This window comes from Ascaphus truei, chromosome 2, assembly GCF_040206685.1.
Source record: "Ascaphus truei isolate aAscTru1 chromosome 2, aAscTru1.hap1, whole genome shotgun sequence".
NCBI lineage: Eukaryota > Metazoa > Chordata > Amphibia > Anura > Ascaphidae > Ascaphus > Ascaphus truei.
Window position 1 is genome coordinate 97,850,827 of NC_134484.1, and position 23,209 is coordinate 97,874,035.

General features: G+C 46.5%; 1 protein-coding gene across 3 annotated transcripts in view; it reads left to right on the forward strand.

Annotated features, from left to right (window-relative positions):
* Positions 1–868: 868 nt before the first annotated feature.
* Positions 869–23,209, forward strand: part of ORC5 (origin recognition complex subunit 5) — a 36,233-nt gene continuing 13,892 nt past the window's right edge. The window contains exons 1-6 of one of the 3 annotated variants that reach the window (XM_075583691.1): positions 869–965; positions 7,868–7,997; positions 8,486–8,578; positions 9,198–9,401; positions 10,158–10,232; positions 17,022–17,133. In XM_075583691.1, coding sequence (XP_075439806.1) covers positions 7,887–7,997; positions 8,486–8,578; positions 9,198–9,401; positions 10,158–10,232; positions 17,022–17,133 — 595 coding nt within the window. In that variant the 5' untranslated portion in view covers positions 869–965; positions 7,868–7,886. Of the gene's footprint in view, positions 966–1,923; positions 2,099–7,859; positions 7,998–8,485; positions 8,579–9,197; positions 9,402–10,157; positions 10,233–17,021; positions 17,134–23,209 lie in introns of those variants that run through there. The other 2 variants (XM_075583685.1, XM_075583697.1) reach the window with 2 other exon arrangements.

Here is a 23,209-nt window from a genome sequence, read left to right on the forward strand (position 1 = left end):
GATGGTGTGTGGGTGTGTGCAGTGCAGAGGGGAGAAGGGATGATGTGTGGGTGTGTGCAGTGCAGAGGGGAGGATGTGTGTGTGTGTGCAGTGCAGAGGGGAGGCGAGAGGATGATGTGTGGGTGTGTGCAGTGTAGAGGGGGGGTGAGAGGATAATGTGTGCAGAGGAGAGGGGAGCATGTATGGGTGTGTGCAGAGGAGAGGGGAGGATGTGTGGGTGTGTGCAGAGGAGAGGGGAGGATGTGTGGGTGTGTGCAGAGGAGAGGGGAGGATGTGTGGGTGTGTGCAGAGGAGAGGGGAGGATGTGTGGTGTGTGCAGTGCAGAGGGGAGGATGTGTGGGTGTGTGCAGTGCAGAGGGGAGGATGTGTGGGTGTGTGCAGAGGAGAGGGGAGGATGTGTGGGTGTGTGCAGAGGAGAGGGGAGGATGTGTGGGTGTGTGCAGGGGATAGGGGAGGATGTGTGGGTGTGTGCAGTGCAGAGGGGAGGATGTGTGGGTGTGTGCAGTGCAGAGGGGAGGATGTGTGGGTGTGTGCAGAGGAGAGGGGAGGATGTGTGGGTGTGTGCAGGGGATAGGGGAGGATGTGTGGGTGTGTGCAGAGGAGAGGGGAGGATGTGTGGGTGTGTGCAGAGGAGAGGGGAGGATGTGTGGGTGTGTGCAGAGGAGAGGGGAGGATGTGTGGGTGTGTGCAGAGGAGAGGGGAGGATGTGTGGGTGTGTGCAGGGGATAGGGGAGGATGTGTGGGTGTGTGCAGAGGAGAGGGGAGGATGTGTGGGTGTGTGCAGGGGAGAGGGGAGGATGTGTGGGTGTGTGCAGAGGAGAGGGGAGGATGTGTGGGTGTGTGCAGAGGGGAGGGGAGGATGTGTGTGTGTGTGGGTGTGTGCAGTGCACAGGAGAGGAGGAAGTGCTGGCAGATGGGGGAGTTGCTATGATGAGCTGGCGGGAGTTTTCTTCGTGTAGACTGAGGTAACATGGCTGCTATGCATCTGCTCACACGTCGGACCCTACTGCTGCTCCCTGTGCACTGACCGGTCCCTGCTGCTGCTGCTCCCTGTGCACTGACCGTTCCCTGCTGCTGCTGCTCCCTGTGCACTGACCGGTCCCTGCTGCTGCTCCCTGTGCACTGACCGTTCCCTGCTGCTGCTCCCTGTGCACTGACCGTTCCCTGCTGCTGCTGCTGCTCCCGCTCCCTGTGCACTGACCGTTCCCTGCTGCTGCTCCCTGTGCACTGACCGGTCCCTGCTGCTGCTCCCTGTGCACTGACCGGTCCCTGCTGCTGCTCCCTGTGCACTGACCGTTCCCTGCTGCTGCTGCTCCCTGTGCACTGACCGTTCCCTGCTGCTGCTGCTCCCTGTGCACTGACCGTTCCCTGCTGCTGCTGCTCCCTGTGCACTGACCGTTCCCTGCTGCTGCTGCTCCCTGTGCACTGACCGTTCCCTGCTGCTGCTGCTCCCTGTGCACTGACCGTTCCCTGCTGCTGCTGCTCCCTGTGCACTGACCGTTCCCTGCTGCTCCCTGTGCACTGACCGTTCCCTGCTGCTGCTGCTCCCTGTGCACTGACCGTTCCCTGCTGCTGCTGCTCCCTGTGCACTGACCGGTCCCTGCTGCTGCTCCCTGTGCACTGACCGTTCCCTGCTGCTGCTCCCTGTGCACTGACCGTTCCCTGCTGCTGCTCCCTGTGCACTGACCGGTCCCTGCTGCTGCTGCTCCCTGTGCACTGACCGGTCCCTGCTGCTGCTGCTGCTCCCTGTGCACTGACCGGTCCCTGCTGCTGCTGCTCCCTGTGCACTGACCGGTCCCTGCTGCTCCCTGTGCACTGACCGGTCCCTGCTGCTGCTGCTCCCTGTGCACTGACCGGTCCCTGCTGCTGCTGCTCCCTGTGCACTGACCGGTCCCTGCTGCTGCTGCTCCCTGTGCACTGACCGGTCCCTGCTGCTGCTGCTCCCTGTGCACTGACCGGTCCCTGCTGCTGCTGCTCCCTGTGCACTGACCGGTCCCTGCTGCTGCTCCCTGTGCACTGACCGGTCCCTGCTGCTTGGTGTCTCCGGAATGCATGTGGTGCCGGGCACAGTTACTCCGGGGGCTGTTGTGTGGTTAATGTAAGAATCCCCTTTATGATTTCTAGATAACTGACATTAGTACGAGATTAACCCTTCCCTGCCAGAGGGCTGGCTGTGCCATGCATCCCTGCTCTTTCTCAATGAAGCGCTTGAGCTCGGCAGTGTGTTCCTGGCCCATGTGGCACAGAATGTGAGCTGTGCAATGAAAGGGTTAATCTGCCGCTCGGCAATGTGTTCCTGGCCCATGTGGCACAGAATGTGAGCTGGGCAATGAAAGGGTTAATCTGCAGCTCGGCAATGTGTTCCTGGCCCGTGTGGCACAGAATGTGAGCAGTGCAATGAAAGGGTTAATCTGCAGCTCGGCAATGTGTTCCCGGCCCGTGTGGCACAGAATGTGAGCTGGGCAATGAAAGGGTTAATCTGCAGCTCGGCAATGTGTTCCTGGCCCGTGTGGCACAGAATGTGAGCTGGGCAATGAAAGGGTTAATCTGCAGCTCGGCAATGTGTTCCCGGCCCGTGTGGCACAGAATGTGAGCTGGGCAATGAAAGGGTTAATCTGCAGCTCGGCAATGTGTTCCCGGCCCGTGTGGCACAGAATGTGAGCTGTGCAATGAAAGGGTTAATCTGCAGTTCGGCAATGTGTTCCCGGCCCGTGTGGCACAGAATGTGAGCTGGGCAATGAAAGGGTTAATCTGCAGCTCGGCAATGTGTTCCCGGCCCGTGTGGCACAGAATGTGAGCTGGGCAATGAAAGGGTTAATCTGCAGCTCGGCAGTGTGTTCCCGGCCCGTGTGGCACAGAATGTGAGCTGGGCAATGAAAGGGTTCATCTGCAGCTCGGCAATGTGTTCCCGGCCCGTGTGGCACAGAATGTGAGCTGTGCAATGAAAGGGTTAATCTGCAGCTCGGCAATGTGTTCCTGGCCCGTGTGGCACAGAATGTGAGCTGGGCAATGAAAGGGTTAATCTGCCGCTCGGCAATGTGTTCCTGGCCCGTGTGGCACAGAATGTGAGCTGTGCAATGAAAGGGTTAATCTGCAGCTCGGCAATGTGTTCCTGGCCCGTGTGGCACAGAATGTGAGCTGTGCAATGAAAGGGTTAATCTGACGCTCGGCAATGTGTTCCCGGCCCGTGTGGCACAGAATGTGAGCTGTGCAATGAAAGGGTTAATCTGCAGCTCGGCAATGTGTTCCTGGCCCGTGTGGCACAGAATGTGAGCTGTGCAATGAAAGGGTTAATCTGACGCTCGGCAATGTGTTCCTGGCCCGTGTGGCACAGAATGTGAGCTGGGCAATGAAAGGGTTAATCTGCAGCTCGGCAATGTGTTCCCGGCCCGTGTGGCACAGAATGTGAGCTGGGCAATGAAAGGGTTAATCTGCAGCTCGGCAATGTGTTCCCGGCCCGTGTGGCACAGAATGTGAGCTGTGCAATGAAAGGGTTAATCTGCAGCTCGGCAATGTGTTCCTGGCCCGTGTGGCACAGAATGTGAGCTGGGCAATGAAAGGGTTAATCTGCAGCTCGGCAATGTGTTCCCGGCCCGTGTGGCACAGAATGTGAGCTGTGCAATGAAAGGGTTAATCTGCAGCTCGGCAATGTGTTCCTGGCCCGTGTGGCACAGAATGTGAGCTGTGCAATGAAAGGGTTAATCTGCAGCTCGGCAATGTGTTCCCGGCCCGTGTGGCACAGAATGGGAGCTGGGCAATGAAAGGGTTAATCTGCAGCTCGGCAATGTGTTCCTGGCCCGTGTGGCACAGAATGTGAGCTGTGCAATGAAAGGGTTAATCTGCCGCTCGGCAATGTGTTCCTGGCCCGTGTGGCACAGAATGTGAGCTGGGCAATGAAAGGGTTAATCTGCAGCTCGGCAATGTGTTCCCGGCCCGTGTGGCACAGAATGTGAGCTGTGCAATGAAAGGGTTAATCTGCAGCTCGGCAATGTGTTCCCGGCCCGTGTGGCACAGAATGTGAGCTGGGCAATGAAAGGGTTAATCTGCAGTTCGGCAATGTGTTCCCGGCCCGTGTGGCACAGAATGTGAGCTGGGCAATGAAAGGGTTAATCTGCAGCTCGGCAGTGTGTTCCCGGCCCATGTGGCACAGAATGTGAGCTGGGCAATGAAAGGGTTAATCTGCAGCTCGGCAATGTGTTCCCGGCCCGTGTGGCACAGAATGTGAGCTGTGCAATGAAAGGGTTAATCTGCAGCTCGGCAATGTGTTCCTGGCCCGTGTGGCACAGAATGTGAGCTGGGCAATGAAAGGGTTAATCTGCAGCTCGGCAATGTGTTCCCGGCCCGTGTGGCACAGAATGTGAGCTGGGCAATGAAAGGGTTAATCTGCAGCTCGGCAATGTGTTCCCGGCCCGTGTGGCACAGAATGTGAGCTGGGCAATGAAAGGGTTAATCTGCAGCTCGGCAATGTGTTCCCGGCCCGTGTGGCACAGAATGTGAGCTGGGCAATGAAAGGGTTAATCTGCAGCTCGGCAATGTGTTCCCGGCCCGTGTGGCACAGAATGTGAGCTGTGTAATGAAAGGGTTAATCTGCCGCTCGGCAGTGTGTTCCTGGCCCGTGTGGCACAGAATGTGAGCTGGGCAATGAAAGGGTTAATCTGCAGCTCGGCAGTGTGTTCCTGGCCCGTGTGGCACAGAATGTGAGCTGTGCAATGAAAGGGTTAATCTGCCGGTCGGCAATGTGTTCCCGGCCCGTGTGGCACAGAATGTGAGCTGGGCAATGAAAGGGTTAATCTGCAGCTTGGCAATGTGTTCCTGGCCCGTGTGGCACAGAATGTGAGCTGTGCAATGAAAGGGTTAATCTGCAGCTCGGCAATGTGTTCCTGGCCCGTGTGGCACAGAATGTGAGCTGGGCAATGAAAGGGTTAATCTGCAGCTCGGCAATGTGTTCCTGGCCCGTGTGGCACAGAATGTGAGCTGGGCAATGAAAGGGTTAATCTGCCGCTCGGCAATGTGTTCCTGGCCCGTGTGGCACAAAATGTGAGCTGGGCAATGAAAGGGTTAATCTGCCGCTCGGCAATGTGTTCCCGGCCCGTGTGGCACAGAATGTGAGCTGGGCAATGAAAGGGTTAATCTGCAGCTCGGCAATGTGTTCCTGGCCTGTGTGGCACAGAATGGGAGCTGTGCAATGAAAGGGTTAATCTGCAGCTCGGCAATGTGTTCCTGGCCCATGTGGCACAGAATGTGAGCTGGGCAATGAAAGGGTTAATCTGCAGCTCGGCAATGTGTTCCTGGCCCGTGTGGCACAGAATGTGAGCTGTGCAATGAAAGGGTTAATCTGCAGCTCGGCAATGTGTTCCTGGCCCGTGTGGCACAGAATGTGAGCTGGGCAATGAAAGGGTTAATCTGCCGCTCGGCAATGTGTTCCCGGCCCGTGTGGCACAGAATGGGAGCTGTGCAATGAAAGGGTTAATCTGCAGCTCGGCAATGTGTTCCTGGCCCGTGTGGCACAGAATGTGAGCTGGGCAATGAAAGGGTTAATCTGCAGCTCGGCAATGTGTTCCCGGCCCGTGTGGCACAGAATGTGAGCTGGGCAATGAAAGGGTTAATCTGCAGCTTTGCAGTGTGTTCCTGGCCCGTGTGGCACAGAATGTGAGCTGTGCAATGAAAGGGTTAATCTGCAGCTCGGCAATGTGTTCCTGGCCCGTGTGGCACAGAATGTGAGCTGGGCAATGAAAGGGTTAATCTGCAGCTTTGCAGTGTGTTCCTGGCCCGTGTGGCACAGAATGTGAGCTGGGCAATGAAAGGGTTAATCTGCAGCTCGGCAGTGTGTTCCCGGCCCGTGTGGCACAGAATGTGAGCTGGGCAATGAAAGGGTTAATCTGCAGCTCGGCAGTGTGTTCCCGGCCCATGTGGCACAGAATGGAAGCGTGACCTGTGCAACAAGTAGGTCACTCTTCCCGCAGTAAAGGGGTTAATCTGCAGCGTTGCACTGCGCCCCTGGCACAGCAAGGAGCCTCCACTTTGCAGGTGACCAATGTGGCAGGAAAGTGAGCGCTGCCCGGTGCTGCCATATATTTGTGGCCCCTGTGCCAGCGAATGGTCAGTCAGTCCTCAGCCAGGTCTCTCCCAGGCCATCCTTCCACCGGACAAGGAGACTGTAACACTGACAGAGCTGGGTGCCACCCTGTGCTCCAATCCTCGCAATACCGACAATGCCACCCTATTGTCATCTATTCTTTATTAAGGACCATTGTTCAGCAACACCGTTTCGTTGGTGCTAGATACAATAATATAACTGAAATAAGGACACTGGTACAATTTGGACCCTGCACCAAGGAGGCTCATTTAAAAGTAGTTTTAACATGATGTGCTCCTTAAATGTTAATTCACAGCACAGTATTGTCTGTCTGCATATAGATATATGGGTATTTTTAATATTTGTGTGTTGATTTTTTTGTTTTAGACCCATATTGATTTGGGCGCTGACTTGACTTTTTATGTTCTGATCTCACTTGCTGTTCTGTAAAATAAATTAAATACAATTGATAAATCTGACCCATTTGAAAGATGGGGGATTACAATTCTGTTTTTTTTTAATCTTTATCTTGAAATATCACATCTATATTGGGATTGCACCTATAGATGATATAGTATAAGGAATAATGTGCTTGTTTGTTTCAGTTTTGTTTTATGTGAGTGTAAACAGAAGCACCAAGTTTGGGATATATATACGGTTACCAAATGTAACCGGGCAAAGAAATGCGACTAGTAGCTAGGGATTCCCGTGTTACAACATGAGACATGTCACTCACATTATGCCAATATTTGGAGAATCCTCTGAATGTTATTAATGAATATACAGTACAGCGGGATAGGTTTGAGGCAGGTCTGGGGATACTAGCTTCACACCCTTGCTGGAGGCAGGTAAGCATGGCAAAACTACGTCCCTACAAGTGGCCGCTGAACTATTCCATGACCCATATTTGTCGGTGCTTTCTACAAGCCCCTTACACACCATTCAATTTACAGTCTAGGACATTTGGTCACGACCGTTTTGCCGCAAACAAATGACCAATTGAATGGGCTGGAAGGTGTAATAGATTATCATGACTTGTGTGTGTGTGTGTGTGTGTGTGTGTGTGTGTGTGTGTGTGTGTGTGTGTGTGTGTGTGTGTGTGTGTGTCAACCCAAGAAGCTGCACAGAAGGAACCAGTTAGAAGAAATCAATACCATACACTGGTATATGATTAAATATTTTACTAACACTTACAATTTGTGCACCCACAGTTTACCTTTACAGCAGTGTTTCCCAACTCCAGTCCTCAGGGAACCCCGTCAGGTCTTAAGGATATCCCTGCTCCAGCACAGGTGGGTCAGTCAGCGGCTCATCATTTTGACTGAGCCACCTGTGCTGGAGCAGGGATATCCTTAAAACCTGACCTGATGGGGTTCCCTGAGGACTGCAGTTGGGAAACACTGCTCTACAGTAAGGTAACTATGTTGCTGGCTTTGGCCAGCTTTTAATTGCACTACTCACAAAAACATATGCCTTATTTAACCCCTTCAGGGCTTTCTCACATTTGTCACTAGTCCATGGGACATTAATTACATATATTCAGTGTAGGCACCTGCAAGATGTGGTTATACCTTGACGTGGCTGCAGGCTTATAACACGTTGGCCAAAGGGGTTTAACACAATAACCCTGTATTCATGAGATGACTATTTTATTTTAGCCTAATTGGTAGGAGCGCAGGAATCGTTCTTTTTGTTTTTCTATATGTACGGCCTATCTTTTTACCAGAAGCAAACTTCTATAGGGAGGAGCGCGGTAATATGTATTAACATCTAACTTGTGAAGGTTTGCAGATGATATATTGAAGTGAAAATGCCCACGTTGGCGCACCCTGCGTATCCGGAGGAAAGACTTGCTACAGTGGAAAAAAATGTTCTCTGCCGAGAATCTCAACTAGCCACATTGCTGTCAATATTTGGTGAGGTAAGAGTATCTTAAAACCCTTTGTGTCGGTTTGTTTTGTGAACAAGTGCACATAATTGACATTATATGCAGCTGTGTTCTGCATAGCGGTACTATACAAAGTTTCGAATTGTAATCCCTGTGGGGGAAAACTGCGTGGGGTGCGCAAACTGGGGGACGTGAGATTTTCTGGCGGGTGGGGGAGATGCCGGCACTTACAAAGGCCCCACGCTCTTCCCCAAAGCATTTAAATTAAAAGCCGGGGGACCGCAAGAGGCCTCTGTAACTTCCCTTACCTTGTCTCCGACGGCGCGTCGCCATGGCAACGCAATGTCACATCACCCCGCGGCGTCATTTGATACCAGAGACAAGGTAAGAGGGTGGGGGGGGGGGTGAAGAGCAGGCAGGGGGGGTGCAGAGGGAAAGTTTGCGCACCCCTGCAGTAGGGGATTGTGGTTAGAGGTGATGTACGTTTTTATAACTATGAAGGAACTTGTCTCGTTTCCCAGCGGCAGCACCTTGGCTTTCCTTCCATATTTATTTACGGTCACTCGGGGACGGGGAAGACCTATGTCCTGCAGACCTTGCTGAGCACACTTGAGGTGAGACACTATTGTTGATTTATGACCACATTTGGAAGCGGCAGAACTGAAACTTTTTTTACATTTTTTTGGGTGATTTAAAGTTGGAACCCGCAGTACTTGCTCATAATTTGTTTTCTGTTTATTATAAGCCTCCTATTTTTGGCATGGAACTGGTACAAGAGTTCTTGACTATTACATTGGTTACGTTGCTGCATTTTATGACGCTCTCTGTTAATCTTACTTTCACACTTCTAGAAAACAGGGTAGGTATGTTTTGCCTTGTGTTGCTGCATGTTCTTCTTGTGTGTGTCCGAGAGATGGTAGTACTAAACATATGTTTTTATTTATTTTTTGTTAAAGTACTAATGCCACCACACGCGCACATAATCTTCCAATCAACACTCGACCCCCTATTTAACTTGGCACTCTTGAGTCCCAATACTCTTTAAGGTTTGGAGATAAAGAAACTATTTGTCAGGGTAATGGGAAGGCAGTTTAGGAGTTTGATCCACTTTTCATCGGCCTGAATTTCCCATGTGAGATTAATTTAGGCCCCTGCGAGTAGGTAAACCTGCGGGACAGCCCGACGTGTGCAGATTTAATCCCTGTAACCGTTTCTTTTCATGTTGCATTGTAGCTCCCTTGTGCAGTTGTGAATTGTGTGGAGTGTTTTACACCACGGCTGCTGTTGGAGCAAATATTGAACCAGCTGCACAATCACTGCCCTGCTCCAGAAAATGACTATTCTTCCTTTGAGCGATGCGACACCTTTAATGACTTTGTTCGGCTATACAAGAGAATCGTTTCAAGTCCGGATTTCCAAAAAGAGACCGTTTATATCGTGAGTAGTCCCCTTGTTTTTGTGTGTAGGAGGAGGGGCACATTACCGGGGCGTACAAAGGGTTACGTTGCAGGGGTGCCTGCTTGGTTTGCATGAACGTAGTGGAAATTAAAGGGAATCGGTAAAGCTCATAATTCGGCACATGTCCCTGTCATTCCCTTGCGTTGGCACTTCGGTCAACAAAGTGATGATGTTTATTTGATTGCTGTGCTTTCTGCATATATAACATGCAGCAGGGATCTTTGTAATGTAACCCGTTTCATTCTGGGCGTAGCAACACCCTGCTCGCCCCCTGGTAGTGGTTGGTTTAATTTCTGTTGTTTTTGATGGATAAGACAGGTGCCATACTTATGATATACATGTAGCTATTCTCCTTTCACTGGCACTAAACACCAAACCAGCTGTAGGGACCCACTTGGCAGACATTCTGTAGTGCTGTGTTTTTCAACCAGGGTTCCTAGGACCCCTTGGATTCTCCGGGCCTCCCTAGAGGGTTCCCTGCAATTATTCTGGTCATTTGAAAAGTGTATAAAATACTGAATAATTTACAGTGTATTTGATCGCAGACGCGCTATTAGAGGGTTGGGGGTTCCTTGCAATTTCACCTAGGATTCCTTAACCAAAAAAAGGTTGGAAACCACTGCTGTAGTGTATGCATTTGTTTTGGATTTCCAAACAAGCCCCATGTCATGCTGCAGACTCATTTAGGGATATGTGAGGTGCAGCCAATAGTGAGGTGCTGCTGTTTTTGTTTAGGTCCTTGATAAGGCAGAGCAGCTGCGGGAGATGGATGCCAACCTCTTGCCAGGCTTCCTCAGACTTCAGGAACTGGTAAGGACAGAAACTCTACTACAAAAACCTTTTTTTTTATTTACTTTATTAGGGTTGGTTTCCAAATTAATTTTCAAAGTATTAAAAGAAACAATGTGTGATGTATTGCAAATACCACGCAGCCATATTGAATACCACAGTAAGAACCATGCTGGAATAATATTTAATAACGCCTGCCAGGGTGGTATTTTATAAACATGTCGACATGTGACTTGGATGACGAGGTCAATATTAAAGCAGCTATTGGACATTAACATTTTAACAGTGGGTTCTCCAGAGCTAAACTGCGCTACTTTTAGCTGCGTATTTAAGCTGCCATCAATTTGGAAGAGACAACGTGTCACATTGCAGCTTCCTGTTGATCCGTGGGACTTCCGAGATGTGGCAGCCATGATCTGAACACTACTAGGTATCTCGGGAGCCCAGGAGGTCCCCAGAGCTAACAAGTAACCCAGTAAACTCCGGAGTTCCTTGATTGACACCTTGACATGAGGAAGAAATTAAGCAGATATTTTTGTCGCCGATATATCTTTCAGTTCAATTTGGTGACCGTGGTAATATTTATTGCAACACTTTTAATGCATCTACAAAAAATAAAATTCTGTGCAACTGAGGTTAACCAGAATTAGAATGAAGAAAAGAGTGAGATCAGCAGTCACCCTAAACTAAATATAAATATTATACATGAGGCTTTACATAACAGGTACATGTATGTAGTGCATACAAAATGAAGGGGGCTCTCTGCTTCAACACGAATATAGAAATTATGACTTTATGTAGTGTATGTATAAATCCATCATAAGTGCAAATAAAGTATATAAACATGTGAATAAAATATGTATATTTCCTGATCACCCTGGCAGTGGGCACCATTGGGTTAATCCCTTCTCACTCTAGGTAGGACAGGAAGTAGACTTTTGCAGGTAGGCCATATAAGGCCCCTCCCTCTACCTGCACACTAGTCTTTTTCCTGTCCTCACAGCTAGGTGTAGGATTTGTTATTTTTTAACAGGGCTCACCTACTGCACTTTGTGCAGATAACCAGGGTCTCAACCTCTCTCCCCTGAAGCTCCGCGGTGCGCCCTGCGGGGGGCAAGTCGGAGACCCCTTAGAGTCGGGGGTGCCCCTGTTGGGTGGGGGGAAACGGCTGCAGCAGGAGGAACTTAGTGCAATGCCCAAGACACGAGGCGCACAATGCTGCAGCAGGGACCAATGGAGGCCCAGACTCACCGCATAAGCGCCAGTACGCTGCGGTAAAGTACCTGGCAGCCCGCCACAGCGGAAGGGGGAGCAGCAATAGCTGCGAGCGGAGGAGCTCTGAGACCGCAATAGCGTAGCAACGCGGCGGTACTACCCCAGGAAGCCGCGGGAAACCGAGGAGGTTCAGAGGACCGCAGGATACTGCGGTGAAGGGTACAAGGCACGTAGCCGCTCGGGAGCGCGCGCGTGCAGGCCGGCAAGTGCGTGCAGGGACACGCGAGCGGCGCGGGTGCATGAGCACGAGCACTTGATGACGTCACGGATGCGACGGCCACACGATATATGTGTGAGTGAAGCTGCAGCATGGAACGCTCAGCAGGGAGAAGCCAAGTGCTGGATATGGATGCAAAAATGGAAACACCCAAAACATCAGTTCCCAAGACTAGGTGAGTCCTTAGTTTAGTTCTACAATGGGAAAAGAGAGATGGTATATATATATACATTAGGGTGTATGTTTAGCATTTATTTTGTTTTTATAAATTAGTTCAGTGGTTACCCTCCCAGAAGCAGGATCTTCAAAAGGGACGGGGGAATCCCTGCAACATAAATGAAGGTTGCTAAGAAAACTAAATGGTGTTCAGCTTGTGAGAAACCAGCCCTAATAGGGAAGTAATTATGTGAAGATTGTCTTAAGACACCTGCAGGTGATACCAGTGAACAAATGAGCACTTTCTTTATTGATGAAGGAGGCTGTTAAACAGAGAGTTGATGCGGCAGTGCAGCAAGCTGTTAACCCTGCGCAGGAAAGATCTATATCCCAGACCAGTCTGGATAAGGGGAAAGGTTTTTCATCATATGGGTCTGAAAGTGATTGTTTTCATGTGTCAGAGAATGAAATGGATTCATCAGATCAAGATATTCAGGAATAATCTGAAATTGATGTAGAAAGGGTGGATCCACTCATCAAAGCCTTGATACAGGTTTTTGAACTGAAAGACATTTAGGAGTTAACACAATGGTGATCTTGTGGCTCACAGAGTTGGGGTGTGCAGTGTTTGAGCTGATACTTGGAAGAAGTTGTGGGATCGAATCCAAACAGGAGGAGGTTGAAAACAGGCACCTCTGAAATTTAAAAAAAAAAAAAAAAAAAAAAAAGTGTCCTGGCTGCTTCAAGAGTTGTACTGGCCTGCTTTGACAGGCTAGGCGTGCTACTACTGCTGCTACTACTGCTGCTGCTACTACTACTGCTACTACTGCTGCTACTACTATTGCTACTACTGCTACTGCTACTGCTGCTACTACTGCTACTATTGCTACTATTGCTACTACTGCTACTAGTAATACTACTGCTTTTACTGCTGCTGCTTTAAAAGGTAGAGTCTTTACTATCCATCAAGTAATTAAGCACCTCATTCAGGTGGAGTTGGCGCAACCAGACGCCGGAGTATTACGCCTAAAAGGTTTGGGAAGATGTATCCATTCCCACAAGAGGAAATGAGAAAGTGGGAGGTTAGCCCAAAGGTGGATCTTGCTATTTCCAGAATAGTAAAAAAGACCACAATTCCCTTAGAGGAGGCAGCGTCATTAAAAGACGCTATGGATAAAAGGATGGATTATGCATTAAAAAAAAAAAAAAAAAGCATATGTTACGGCAGGAACAGCCTACAAGCCAGCCATAGCAACTACATCAATTGCTAGAGCTATGTGAGTGTGGATTGCCAATATTGAAGAGGCAATAGACAAGGGTGTAAAAAGAAGTACTATTCTTAAGGCGTTGTCAGTGGTGAAATGGGCAACTGATTACATAGCAGAAGCCTCATTGGATGCAGTAAAAATAGCAGCCAAGTCTATGGTACGAGCGGTATCAGCAAGAGGAGCTTTATGGCTCAGACAGTGGATGGCTGACACAGCATCAAAGAACACCTTATGTACATTACCATTTGAAGGTGAATTCCTATTCGGCAGCAAACTAGATGCAATAATAACAAAGGCATCAGGACAGAGCCAGGAGATTCAGTCTCCAACAGATGAATAAAATCAAGATAAAGAGATGTTTAGCTTCTGAGAATCCAGCTGTTATAGGAATACGGCTTTAAGGAAATTACTACAGGCAGAAGTAATAGAAAAGGTAAGAGGAAGCGGAATTTTTCCAGAATAATTTTGGTAAAGATGCCTACAGGGGATTACAGAGCAATACTAGACCTAAGAAAGGTAAATTAAGTCTTGAAGATAAGAAAGTTCAAGATGGGGTCTGTAAATCTGATTATACAAGAGGTACAGCCAGGAGACTGGATGGTGGCGATAGACTTAAAAGACGCTTATTACATGTACCAATAGCAAAAGGGCATCAAAGATTCCTAAGGTTTGCAGTAAATCAAGAGTATTATCAATACACAGCACTAACATTGGTCTGGCAACTTCCCCAAGGTCGTTTACAAAGGTTCTAGCCCCTCTAGTGGCAGAGATGAGAAAGGGGGGTAGAGATATACCCTTACCTGGACGACATCCTGGTAAAATCAAAGAATGGGGGGAAACTCCAACAAGACCAGAAAATGGTAATAACCTTCCTAGAACATCACGGTTGGTTAATAAACAGAGACAAGAGCATTGGGTACCCACTCAGCTCTTAAGATTTCTGGGAGTGAGATTGCCAGAGGCAAAGGGGCTAGACATAGCCATGCGAACAAGGAGGCTCAGAAAAGCTACCAGGACTTCTGCAGAAGAATGCATGAGACTCCTGGGGAAATTCGCTTCAACATTAAGCGTTGCATATGAGACCTCTGCAAAAACAATTTTCTGCAACAATGGAACGGGAATCACAAAGACACAAGACAAAGAATCTTGTTACACCCACAAACAAAACAAGAGTTAAAATGGTGGGAAGATACCTGAAACCTGGTCAAAGGGAAAACGCTACAACCTGTGCACTGGTTAAAAATTACAACAGATGCGAGCAAGACAGGTTGGGGGGCTCAGATGGGAGAAGAAGTGGTGCAAGGAACCTGGGGAAATCAGGTAAACCACTTACCATCAAATCTGCTGGAATTAAAAGCAGTACAAAAGGCCCTAGAAGTTTTCCAGGACAAAATAAGAGATGGCTGTATAAGATAGAATCAGACAACAGCTCTGTGGTCAAATATATAGCCAAACAAGGAGGAACCAGGAGCAGAAAGCTGATGAAGCTCACAGCAGAAATACTCGGTTGGGCAGAGTGCCACTTGTCGGATATCACAGCCATACATATCCCAGGACTAGAAAATGTCACAGCAGACTTTCTAAGTCGCAATATCATTCACCCAGGAGAATGGGCGTTAAATCCAGGAGTATTCCAAGACCTGGTAGAGCGATGGGGTCAACCAGATATCGATCTGATGGCGACACACCAGAATCGCAAAGTAAGGAACTATTGTTCCAGACAATTTCACCCAAGCGCACAAGCTACAGATGCTCTCAGTCTCAAATGGGACTTCAAATTGGGATACCTGTTCCCTCCAATTCCTCTGATTCCAAAAACAATCAGGAAAATCAGAGAAGAGAGAGCAGAGGTGATATTCATAGCACCATACTGGCCAAGAAGGCTTTGGTTTACACAACTGGTAAATATGGCAGTGGATACACCATGGCACATACCAGATCAAAAAGGCCTGATGCAACAGGGGCCAATAAGCCATCCAAATACCAAACAATGGGCTTTGACGGCATGGCGATTGAGCGGGAGACATTGAGACTGAAGGGTTGTTCAGAGAAAACAATTCAAACCCTCTTACAAGCAAGGAAAAGTTCCACATCAAGAGTATACCATAGAATCTGGCTCTGCTTTTGTGATTGGTGTGAAAAAGAGAGAAAATTTCCTTTCACCAAGAATTGTATCTATAGTGGAGTTCCTGCATAAAGGATTTGAGAAAGGTCTCAGTCTCAGCTCATTAAAAGTACAAGTGTCGGCACTATCAGCTTTGTTGGAAAGAAATCTGGCAGTAGAAAGACTGATAATCAGGTTCTTTCAAGCAGTTAAAAGGTTAAAACCTCAAATTAAGAACAGAGTACCTACATGGGACTTGTCGTTAGTCTTGGATGTATTAACAGCAGCTCCGTTTGAACCAATACAGGACATTGGCCTAAAATGGTTGTCGGGGAAAATGGCGTTTCTGATAGCAATCACCTCGGCAAGGAGAGTGGGAGAACTACAGGCGCTATCTGCTAAGGAGCCATTCCTAATCATACATCAAGACAAGGCAGTTCTTAGACCGATACATCAATTCCTGCCAAAGGTGGTATCACAGTTCCACATAAGTCAGGAGATGGTGATCCCGTCATTTTGTCCAGAACCAAAAAATGAGAAAGAGGAAAGGTTACACAAATTGGACGTGGTAAGATGTCTTAAGGTGTACCTAGAAAGGATGAGAGATATCCGAAAGTCTGACAAATTATTTGTCATCCCAGAGGGACCAAAGAAGGGACAAGCGGCATCAAAGACTACAATTGCACAGTGGATGGTGTCTTGTATCAAAGAGCTTATGAAAGCAAAGGACAAGATAAACCTTTGAAGGTGAAGGCCCATTCTACAAGGGCCATGGCTACTTCATGGGCATTCAAAGCCCAGGCCACACCAGGGCAGATATGTAAAGCAGCTGTCTGGTCCTCATTCAATACATTTCTGAAATACTACAGACTAGACGTACAATCATCAGCTGACGCAAGCTTTGGACGTAGAGTCTTAGAAACTGTAGTGAAATAAAGTGTAAAGGGTATTAATAAAGGTTGAACTGATAAGACATTAAACTGGTGTTGTCTATTCTGATGTTCCCTCCCTAAAAATTGCACTGCTTGGGTATGTCCCAATGGTGCCCACTGCCAGGGTGATCAGGAAAGGAGAAAATTTAAACAACTTACCGTAATTTTCTTTTCCTGGAACCATGGCAGTGGGCACATAGTTACCCTCCCTATGTATGTCTAATGCCTATCAGTTATATATTTTCAGCTATGGAAGAATCGTAAGACTAGTGTGCAGGTAGAGGGAGGGGCCTTATATGGCCTACCTGCAAAAGTCTACTTCCTGTCCTACCTAGAGTGAGAAGGGATTAACCCAATGGTGCCCACTGCCATGGTTCCAGGAAAAGAAAATTACGGTAAGTTGTTTAAATTTTCTCCTTTCTCAAAGTGAATAAAAAGATTGCGTAAAAGCCTTCAGGCATTCTCCAGATTTATCCTGTATTCCAGGTCTTGATATACTCCTTATATGGGGGGTAAAAGATGGAGACCCCAAAATAGTTTAATAGTATTTAATATTTAAAAAAAAAAAAGTAGACGAGCAAGATGCACCCACAAATAATAAAATATGCAAGCCCAGTTTCTGGAGAGACGTCTACTTCGCCGGTTTCGCCACTATTTTGTAGGGGGTAAGGGGGAGTTCTTGTTTCCGTCCGCGCCCACTTTTTGAAGAGAACATTTGTATACCAATACAAGCCTTATGTGGGATTTCCCAATTGATGGTAGACACATTAGCTGCCAATAATTGTTAGGAACCTTGTGCTATGTTCCTGGTGTCTCTGATAGCAAAGAAATTGACAGAACTGTCCTTTAACATTACAGACTGAGAGCAACGTGACTGTCATCTTTCTGACGGAAATTGTTTGGGAAACGTTTCGTCCAAACACCGGGTGCCTTGAGCCGCTGCCCTTGTATTTCGCTGATTACAGTAAAGGTATTTAGTGTGTGTGTGTGTGTGTGTGTGTGTGTGTGTGTGTGTGTGTGTGTGTGTGTGTGTGTGTGTGTGTGTGTGTGTGTGTGTGTGGTTATTTTTACCCACTCCTGCTTTTTCATTGTAATTTTTTTCTCTATCTACCACTGTTGCTCTTTCACTTTCGAAAATCCCGAACTGCTCCGTGCTCTTTCTCCACAACCTCCTTTTTTACCGTTCTCGCTCTCTCCTCCAACACTTCCTTATTCTCTGTTGTATAATATCTTTCTTGAATCAAAATGACTAATAATATTAGTTTACTTTACATTTTAATGCATGAAAGAAACAGATGGCTTTTTATTTTTGAAGTGGGCTCTTGTAGTTGGCCTGAGTCAGGTTAAGCTTGGCCGAGGTCAGTTCTTCTTGGTTAGACCTGCCAATGTTGAACTTCTAATTGTACCAAACTATTGAAAAGACACTGCACACCAATAAATGTAAAGCACAATAATGTATTGAAAAAACAATATGCTATAACAAGATTAGACAGTTGCAACCTGCCCTTAGGGTGGGGACCGGCATAACGTTTTGGGGAACAGCCCCCTCACCATGTGCCACCCACAATGTAATCCTTCTTGCAGCTGTTTAAATACTAGCCAGTGCGGGAAAGAGAGACAAACAGAAACCCCATCTCCCTTCTCCTGACGTCATGTGGATGCATCGTTGGCTCTGCCCACACCTGTAACGTTATCACGTGGACAACGTGTCTACAGTGCGCTCATCAGGCACCAGGTCACTTGACTATCCGTCCTACTCAATCTTAAAGGATCACCGCCCCCAAAGCCCAAGCGTCGCCATGACCTCCACATCCTAAAACCGGAGTCCACATAAACCACCCCAAGCAACACCTCAACAATCTGGCTGCTTTGCAAAAATCAATGTAATGCTCATAAGGACAACTCCATATACATTACAGAATATTGGTAAATGGATACAAAACATTAAATACCAACCCAGTTCCCAGGCAAGAACATGTACAGAATTTAAAAAAAAAAAAAAGTTGGAGGGAGGGCATCCATATCATATCTAAGAAATTTCAAGAGAGCGAAAAGAAAAAAAATATATATTCAAAAACGTGAAAAAATTAAAACGGTAATTACATTTATATCAGGCAGTGATCGCCACTGTCCACTACACTACAGCAGCAATATGTCGTGGGAGAAAAAACATGCACAGCAAACATGCATCAGGGTGAGGGAGCAGGTACATTTAGAAAAAGTATTTCTTGGCCAGGAGCCATGAGATATAAAAACAGGAACAAAATTCGCCAATGTGAATGACGCCCGAATTGGCACTTTGTCAAAGAGTAGGTTAAACACCTGTTCAGCTGCTTATAGTGCTCACGATTAGATGTTGAAGCTGAATGCCTTGATTTCTCCAGTTGTATGTACCCGAGGAGAGCGCCTCCTCTGGTAAGGAGTATAAGGCAGAGATTATACTACCTACGCGGCCACACGCGAACGAGCGCACTCCTTCAGCCCCAGCAATCTGTGAACATGGCTGCAGGAGATTGGGGAGGCGTGGCGGACGCGTCACGAAGCTGGTTCGCCCTGATTGGCTGAACCAGCTCACGTGACGCTGCCGTCACGCGGCAGCTGCCTGAAAAGACCAAATAAAAATTGTCTCCACAAATGGCTGCAACGTCCACGCGCTACATCGCATGCAGGCACTTTGCTAACTGCAATAGCCAACTACGGAAGAGTGCTTGGCGCGCGCGTGCACGTAGCGACTGCTACTTTAAGCTCGGCCTTGGACATATACTGTAACAAGAATGTTGACACTATATAAAGGAGAAAAATCAGTTAATACATTTTATGAATATAAACGGTTATACACATAGCTAACTTGTATTTACAACTCCATGGGATGTAGAAATTGCAAGTAATATACCTTTTTAATATAAACTTCAGCTATAACAATATTAATGAGTCGGATGATTGTGCGAACGTATAAAAAATATTTGGAACGGAATAAAGAACAATAACAAATGTTGATACAGTTGGAGAGTCCATAAAACCTATTTAATAAAACAGCATATCTGGTGCAGACTATAAACATCCGATGTCTCCAGATCAACACTACCTATAATGCAGGAATCTACACAAACCTCTTAATTTCTATATTCAAAATCTATTCTGAAGATTAGATGATCAAAACAAAACTCGACTCAATAAAATTGATCAGTATGTGTACAAAGCTGATATATTTGGCTCTAATTCGATTGTACATAAAATGCCTGGATGTGCTTCTGTCACAGCATCTATACATATGTTTGTAATAATAATTATGATGGTGATGAATATGTATGTGTAGATATAGATATATCAAAATTGATACTTATAATGTATAATGCCAAAAGGCACCCAGTGTGATTATAAATAGTAAATCGATACATAGTGAGCCTTAATACACGGTTTGAGTGGAGGAATAGTCAACTACTATCTGGTATTCTTGATGCAGAGTGTATATAATGAATTGTATATAATGAATTGTATCTATATTAGTGATGTACCAAGTACCCGGAAATTACCCGGTACCCAGCGCTTTTCAGAGTAGCTGAAAATACTTCATCACTTACTTGCAGCCAGCGACGGACGGTAAGGAAGAACGCAGCAACATCTGGGAGCAGCAGCAGAAGTCCTGGTGGCGGTGCCAGCAACAGAAGTCTGTGTTCAGCCGGCAGGAGCAGCAGGAATTGAGCGCACAGCTGATACCAGTGTGAGCCGGGGAACCATGTGACCGGAGCAGGGCCGTTCCTATTGGACAGCCGGCTCCCTCCCCTTCTGCTGCTGTTCCCAGATGTCGCCGCAGTCTTCCTCACCCTTAAATACAAAATACTAGAGCTCTCTGTACATATAGTGCCATAACAATGTCAGTTTTAATAACTCATAAAAAGTGACATTCCCAATCAACATTGATACCTCTGGGTGTAAGTGTTTTTGAGAGAAGAAATCCCAAACTTCTCACGCCGGTTCAGTGCATTGAGACGATCCCCCCCCCTCCTCTTCTAGAGATGGGAATATGTTCCATGCATGAGAATGTAAATTTCTCTATGCCTCCAAACCTACAGTCTGAAAAGTGTCTGGAGACTGGATATCTAACGGCATTGTTTATGGATCGTATGTGTTCCATATGTCAAAGTTTTAATGGTTTGATCATTCTTCCTGTATATCCCTCTCCACATTCAAGATGATGTATTAACTATAGTGTTATTGTTTATAAAGGTTGATATCCTATATGGATTTTTCATCAAGTTATTTTTTTAATAATTTTGATTGGGGTTGACACACCTGCAGAATTTTCAGTGTCCACATTTGGGAAATGTTTCGGGAACCCATAGTTTGCTTGATTCAGATGCCGTTGAATCAAATATGTTTATCAAAGAATATATTGAGGTTTTTCATTATTTAGGTTCTTTACATTCAGTAGCTCTGATCTCTCTCCAGTTGGCTCTATTAAACGTCTCTTCTATATCCAAGGATCTGTGACCTTGTAGAAGAGACATTCAATAGAACCAATTTAACACAGATCGGAGCTACTGAAACATAAGAACCTAAATAAGAAGGGGGGAAAAACACACGTATTATGAACTCTCCTACTATATCAACATTTTGTTATTGTTCTTCCGTTCCAAATATTTTTTTATATGTTTATACAATCATCCGACTCATTAATAGATATTGTTATAACTGAAGTTGATATTAAGGTATATTACTTGCAATTGTAAATACAAGTTAGTTATGTGTAAATCTGTTTATATTCATGAATAAAACGGAAATAGCCGAGTTAGTCCAGTTGCGATAGTGCAGAATAAATGAGTTCTTCAGTATTAGGTGATACCTTTTTTATTTGGACTAACAATTTGTCATAGGAAAAGCTTTCGAGAGTTTCCCTCTCTTCCTCAGGTCAGCAATACTGATATACAAAGGTTTCTGTGACTTAGACAGGGATTGGGGGAGAAAAAAAAAAGGGAAGAATAAAGAACAGAGAGGCACTGGAGGGGTATCTCTGTTTTAACACCCCTCCAGTGCCTCTCTGTTCTCTGTTTTATATTCATAAATGTATTACCTGATTTTTCTCCTCCATAGTGTTGGCATGCTATTCATTTTATATGTACCGTTTTATATGTCTTATACTCCTCCTTACCAGGGGAGGCGCTCTCCTCGGGTACATATACCTGGAGATAACAAGGCATTCAGTTTTAACATCTAATCGTGAGCACTATAAAGCAGCCGAACAGGTGTTTTTTAAACTACTCTTTGAGAAAGCGCCAATTCGGGCGTGAAACGTGTTGAAGGATTTTGTTCCTGTTTTGATCTCATGGCTCTTGCCCAATAAATACGTTTTTTCTAAATTTACCTGCTCTAGCCCTGATACATATTGTTTGATGTGCATGGTTTTTTTTCCCTCACTTTTGTTCTACTTATGTGATACACGATCAGCACTCTCACTCAGAGAGACGAATGAATGTGGAGAGAACATATGGACACGCAATTTATGCTGATATCAACGATACCCTGTGGATGGGTTTATTACTCCTGTGACTTTATTATATGCGTGGTTGTTCTAGGACACCAGTAGCCAGGTGAACTGCAGGTTCTTTTGCTCCGGTCCCCTCCTAGTTATCGATTTGCAACTGGGACTGCATTCCTGAATTACCCTGGTGGGTGTCCGTTCGTGAACAACGCACACTCTCCTTCATGACATCCTTATTCCATTACCCGGATCATCCTAATATATGCATCATGGTTTCAAGATTAGTCATTATTTCTCTGTATACATGGTCATTTATTTTGCTCATATGCTATAGATCTGATCACATTCTCTTGGGAGCATGCAGATCCTCTATGTCCTGTGACCATAAGTATGTATGTATGTATGTATGTATGGATCTATGTACAGGCATACCCCACATTAACGTACGCAATGGGACCGGAGCATGTATGTAAAGCAAAATGTACTTGGTGAAGCACTACCTTTTTCCCACTTATCGATGCATGTACTGTACGGCAAACGTCATATACGTGCATAACTGATGTAAATAACGCATTTGTAACAGGCTCTATAGTCTCCCCGCTTGCACATAGCTTCGGGACAGGTAGGGAACCGGTATTGCTGTTCAGGACGTGCTGACAGGCGCATGCGTGAGCTGCTGTTTGCCTATTGAGCAATATGTCCTTACTCGCGAGTGTACTTAATGTGAGTGTCCTTAAACCGGGGTATGCCTGTATGTATGTCTATATATTTATTTAATAAATCGTGAAAAAGTCCAAGGATGAATAATTCCCAAAGTAGGAACAAGAGCTGGACGACAGGTGTGGGGGGTGCGGGAAGGGGTACTCATTCTCATAACTCATATCCAAATTTATAAACTTTTATCGAGGGGGCACCTTGAAGACCAAATCTTTATATATTAATATCACCAGTGGTTGACAAATCACCAAAAAATCTACTCGCCACACAAAAAAATCTACTCGCCACCTAGTACCAAACGTGTGCTGCTTGGGCCAATATTTACTCGCCCGGGGGTTAAATGCACTCGCCCGGGGCGAGCAAATGTATAGGTTTGTCGAACACTGAATATCACCAATGAGAGAGCTGCATTCGGTACACATACCATATCGTATCTCACCTTTTAAATATGGCGACAAGTAAACCCACAGCAACCTCCGCATTTGTGATGTAGGCTCCTCTGCCAAAAATAACTGAACATCCAGCCATAGTACGCGGCCTTCATCATGCACCATGGGTGAGTCTCTCACAAGAGCAGAACAGGAAAACACCGTGCCGCACGGTTTGTCGACCGTCTCACCCCATACTACTCTTCCGAGCGACATGTCAGACCTTCGTCCCACAGACACTTCTATTTTTGTCCAATGGTTTATAGAAAACAATTGAGGTCCAATTCCTCGTTCATTTCTTACGTAAATCTAGTTTGCAAATGGTCTATAAAAATGCCTCACTCTGTCTCGGTCTCCTATGTTTATCACCTCCACTTGCTCAAGAATCTAAAATCTCAATTGACTTTTATTGTGACCATGAG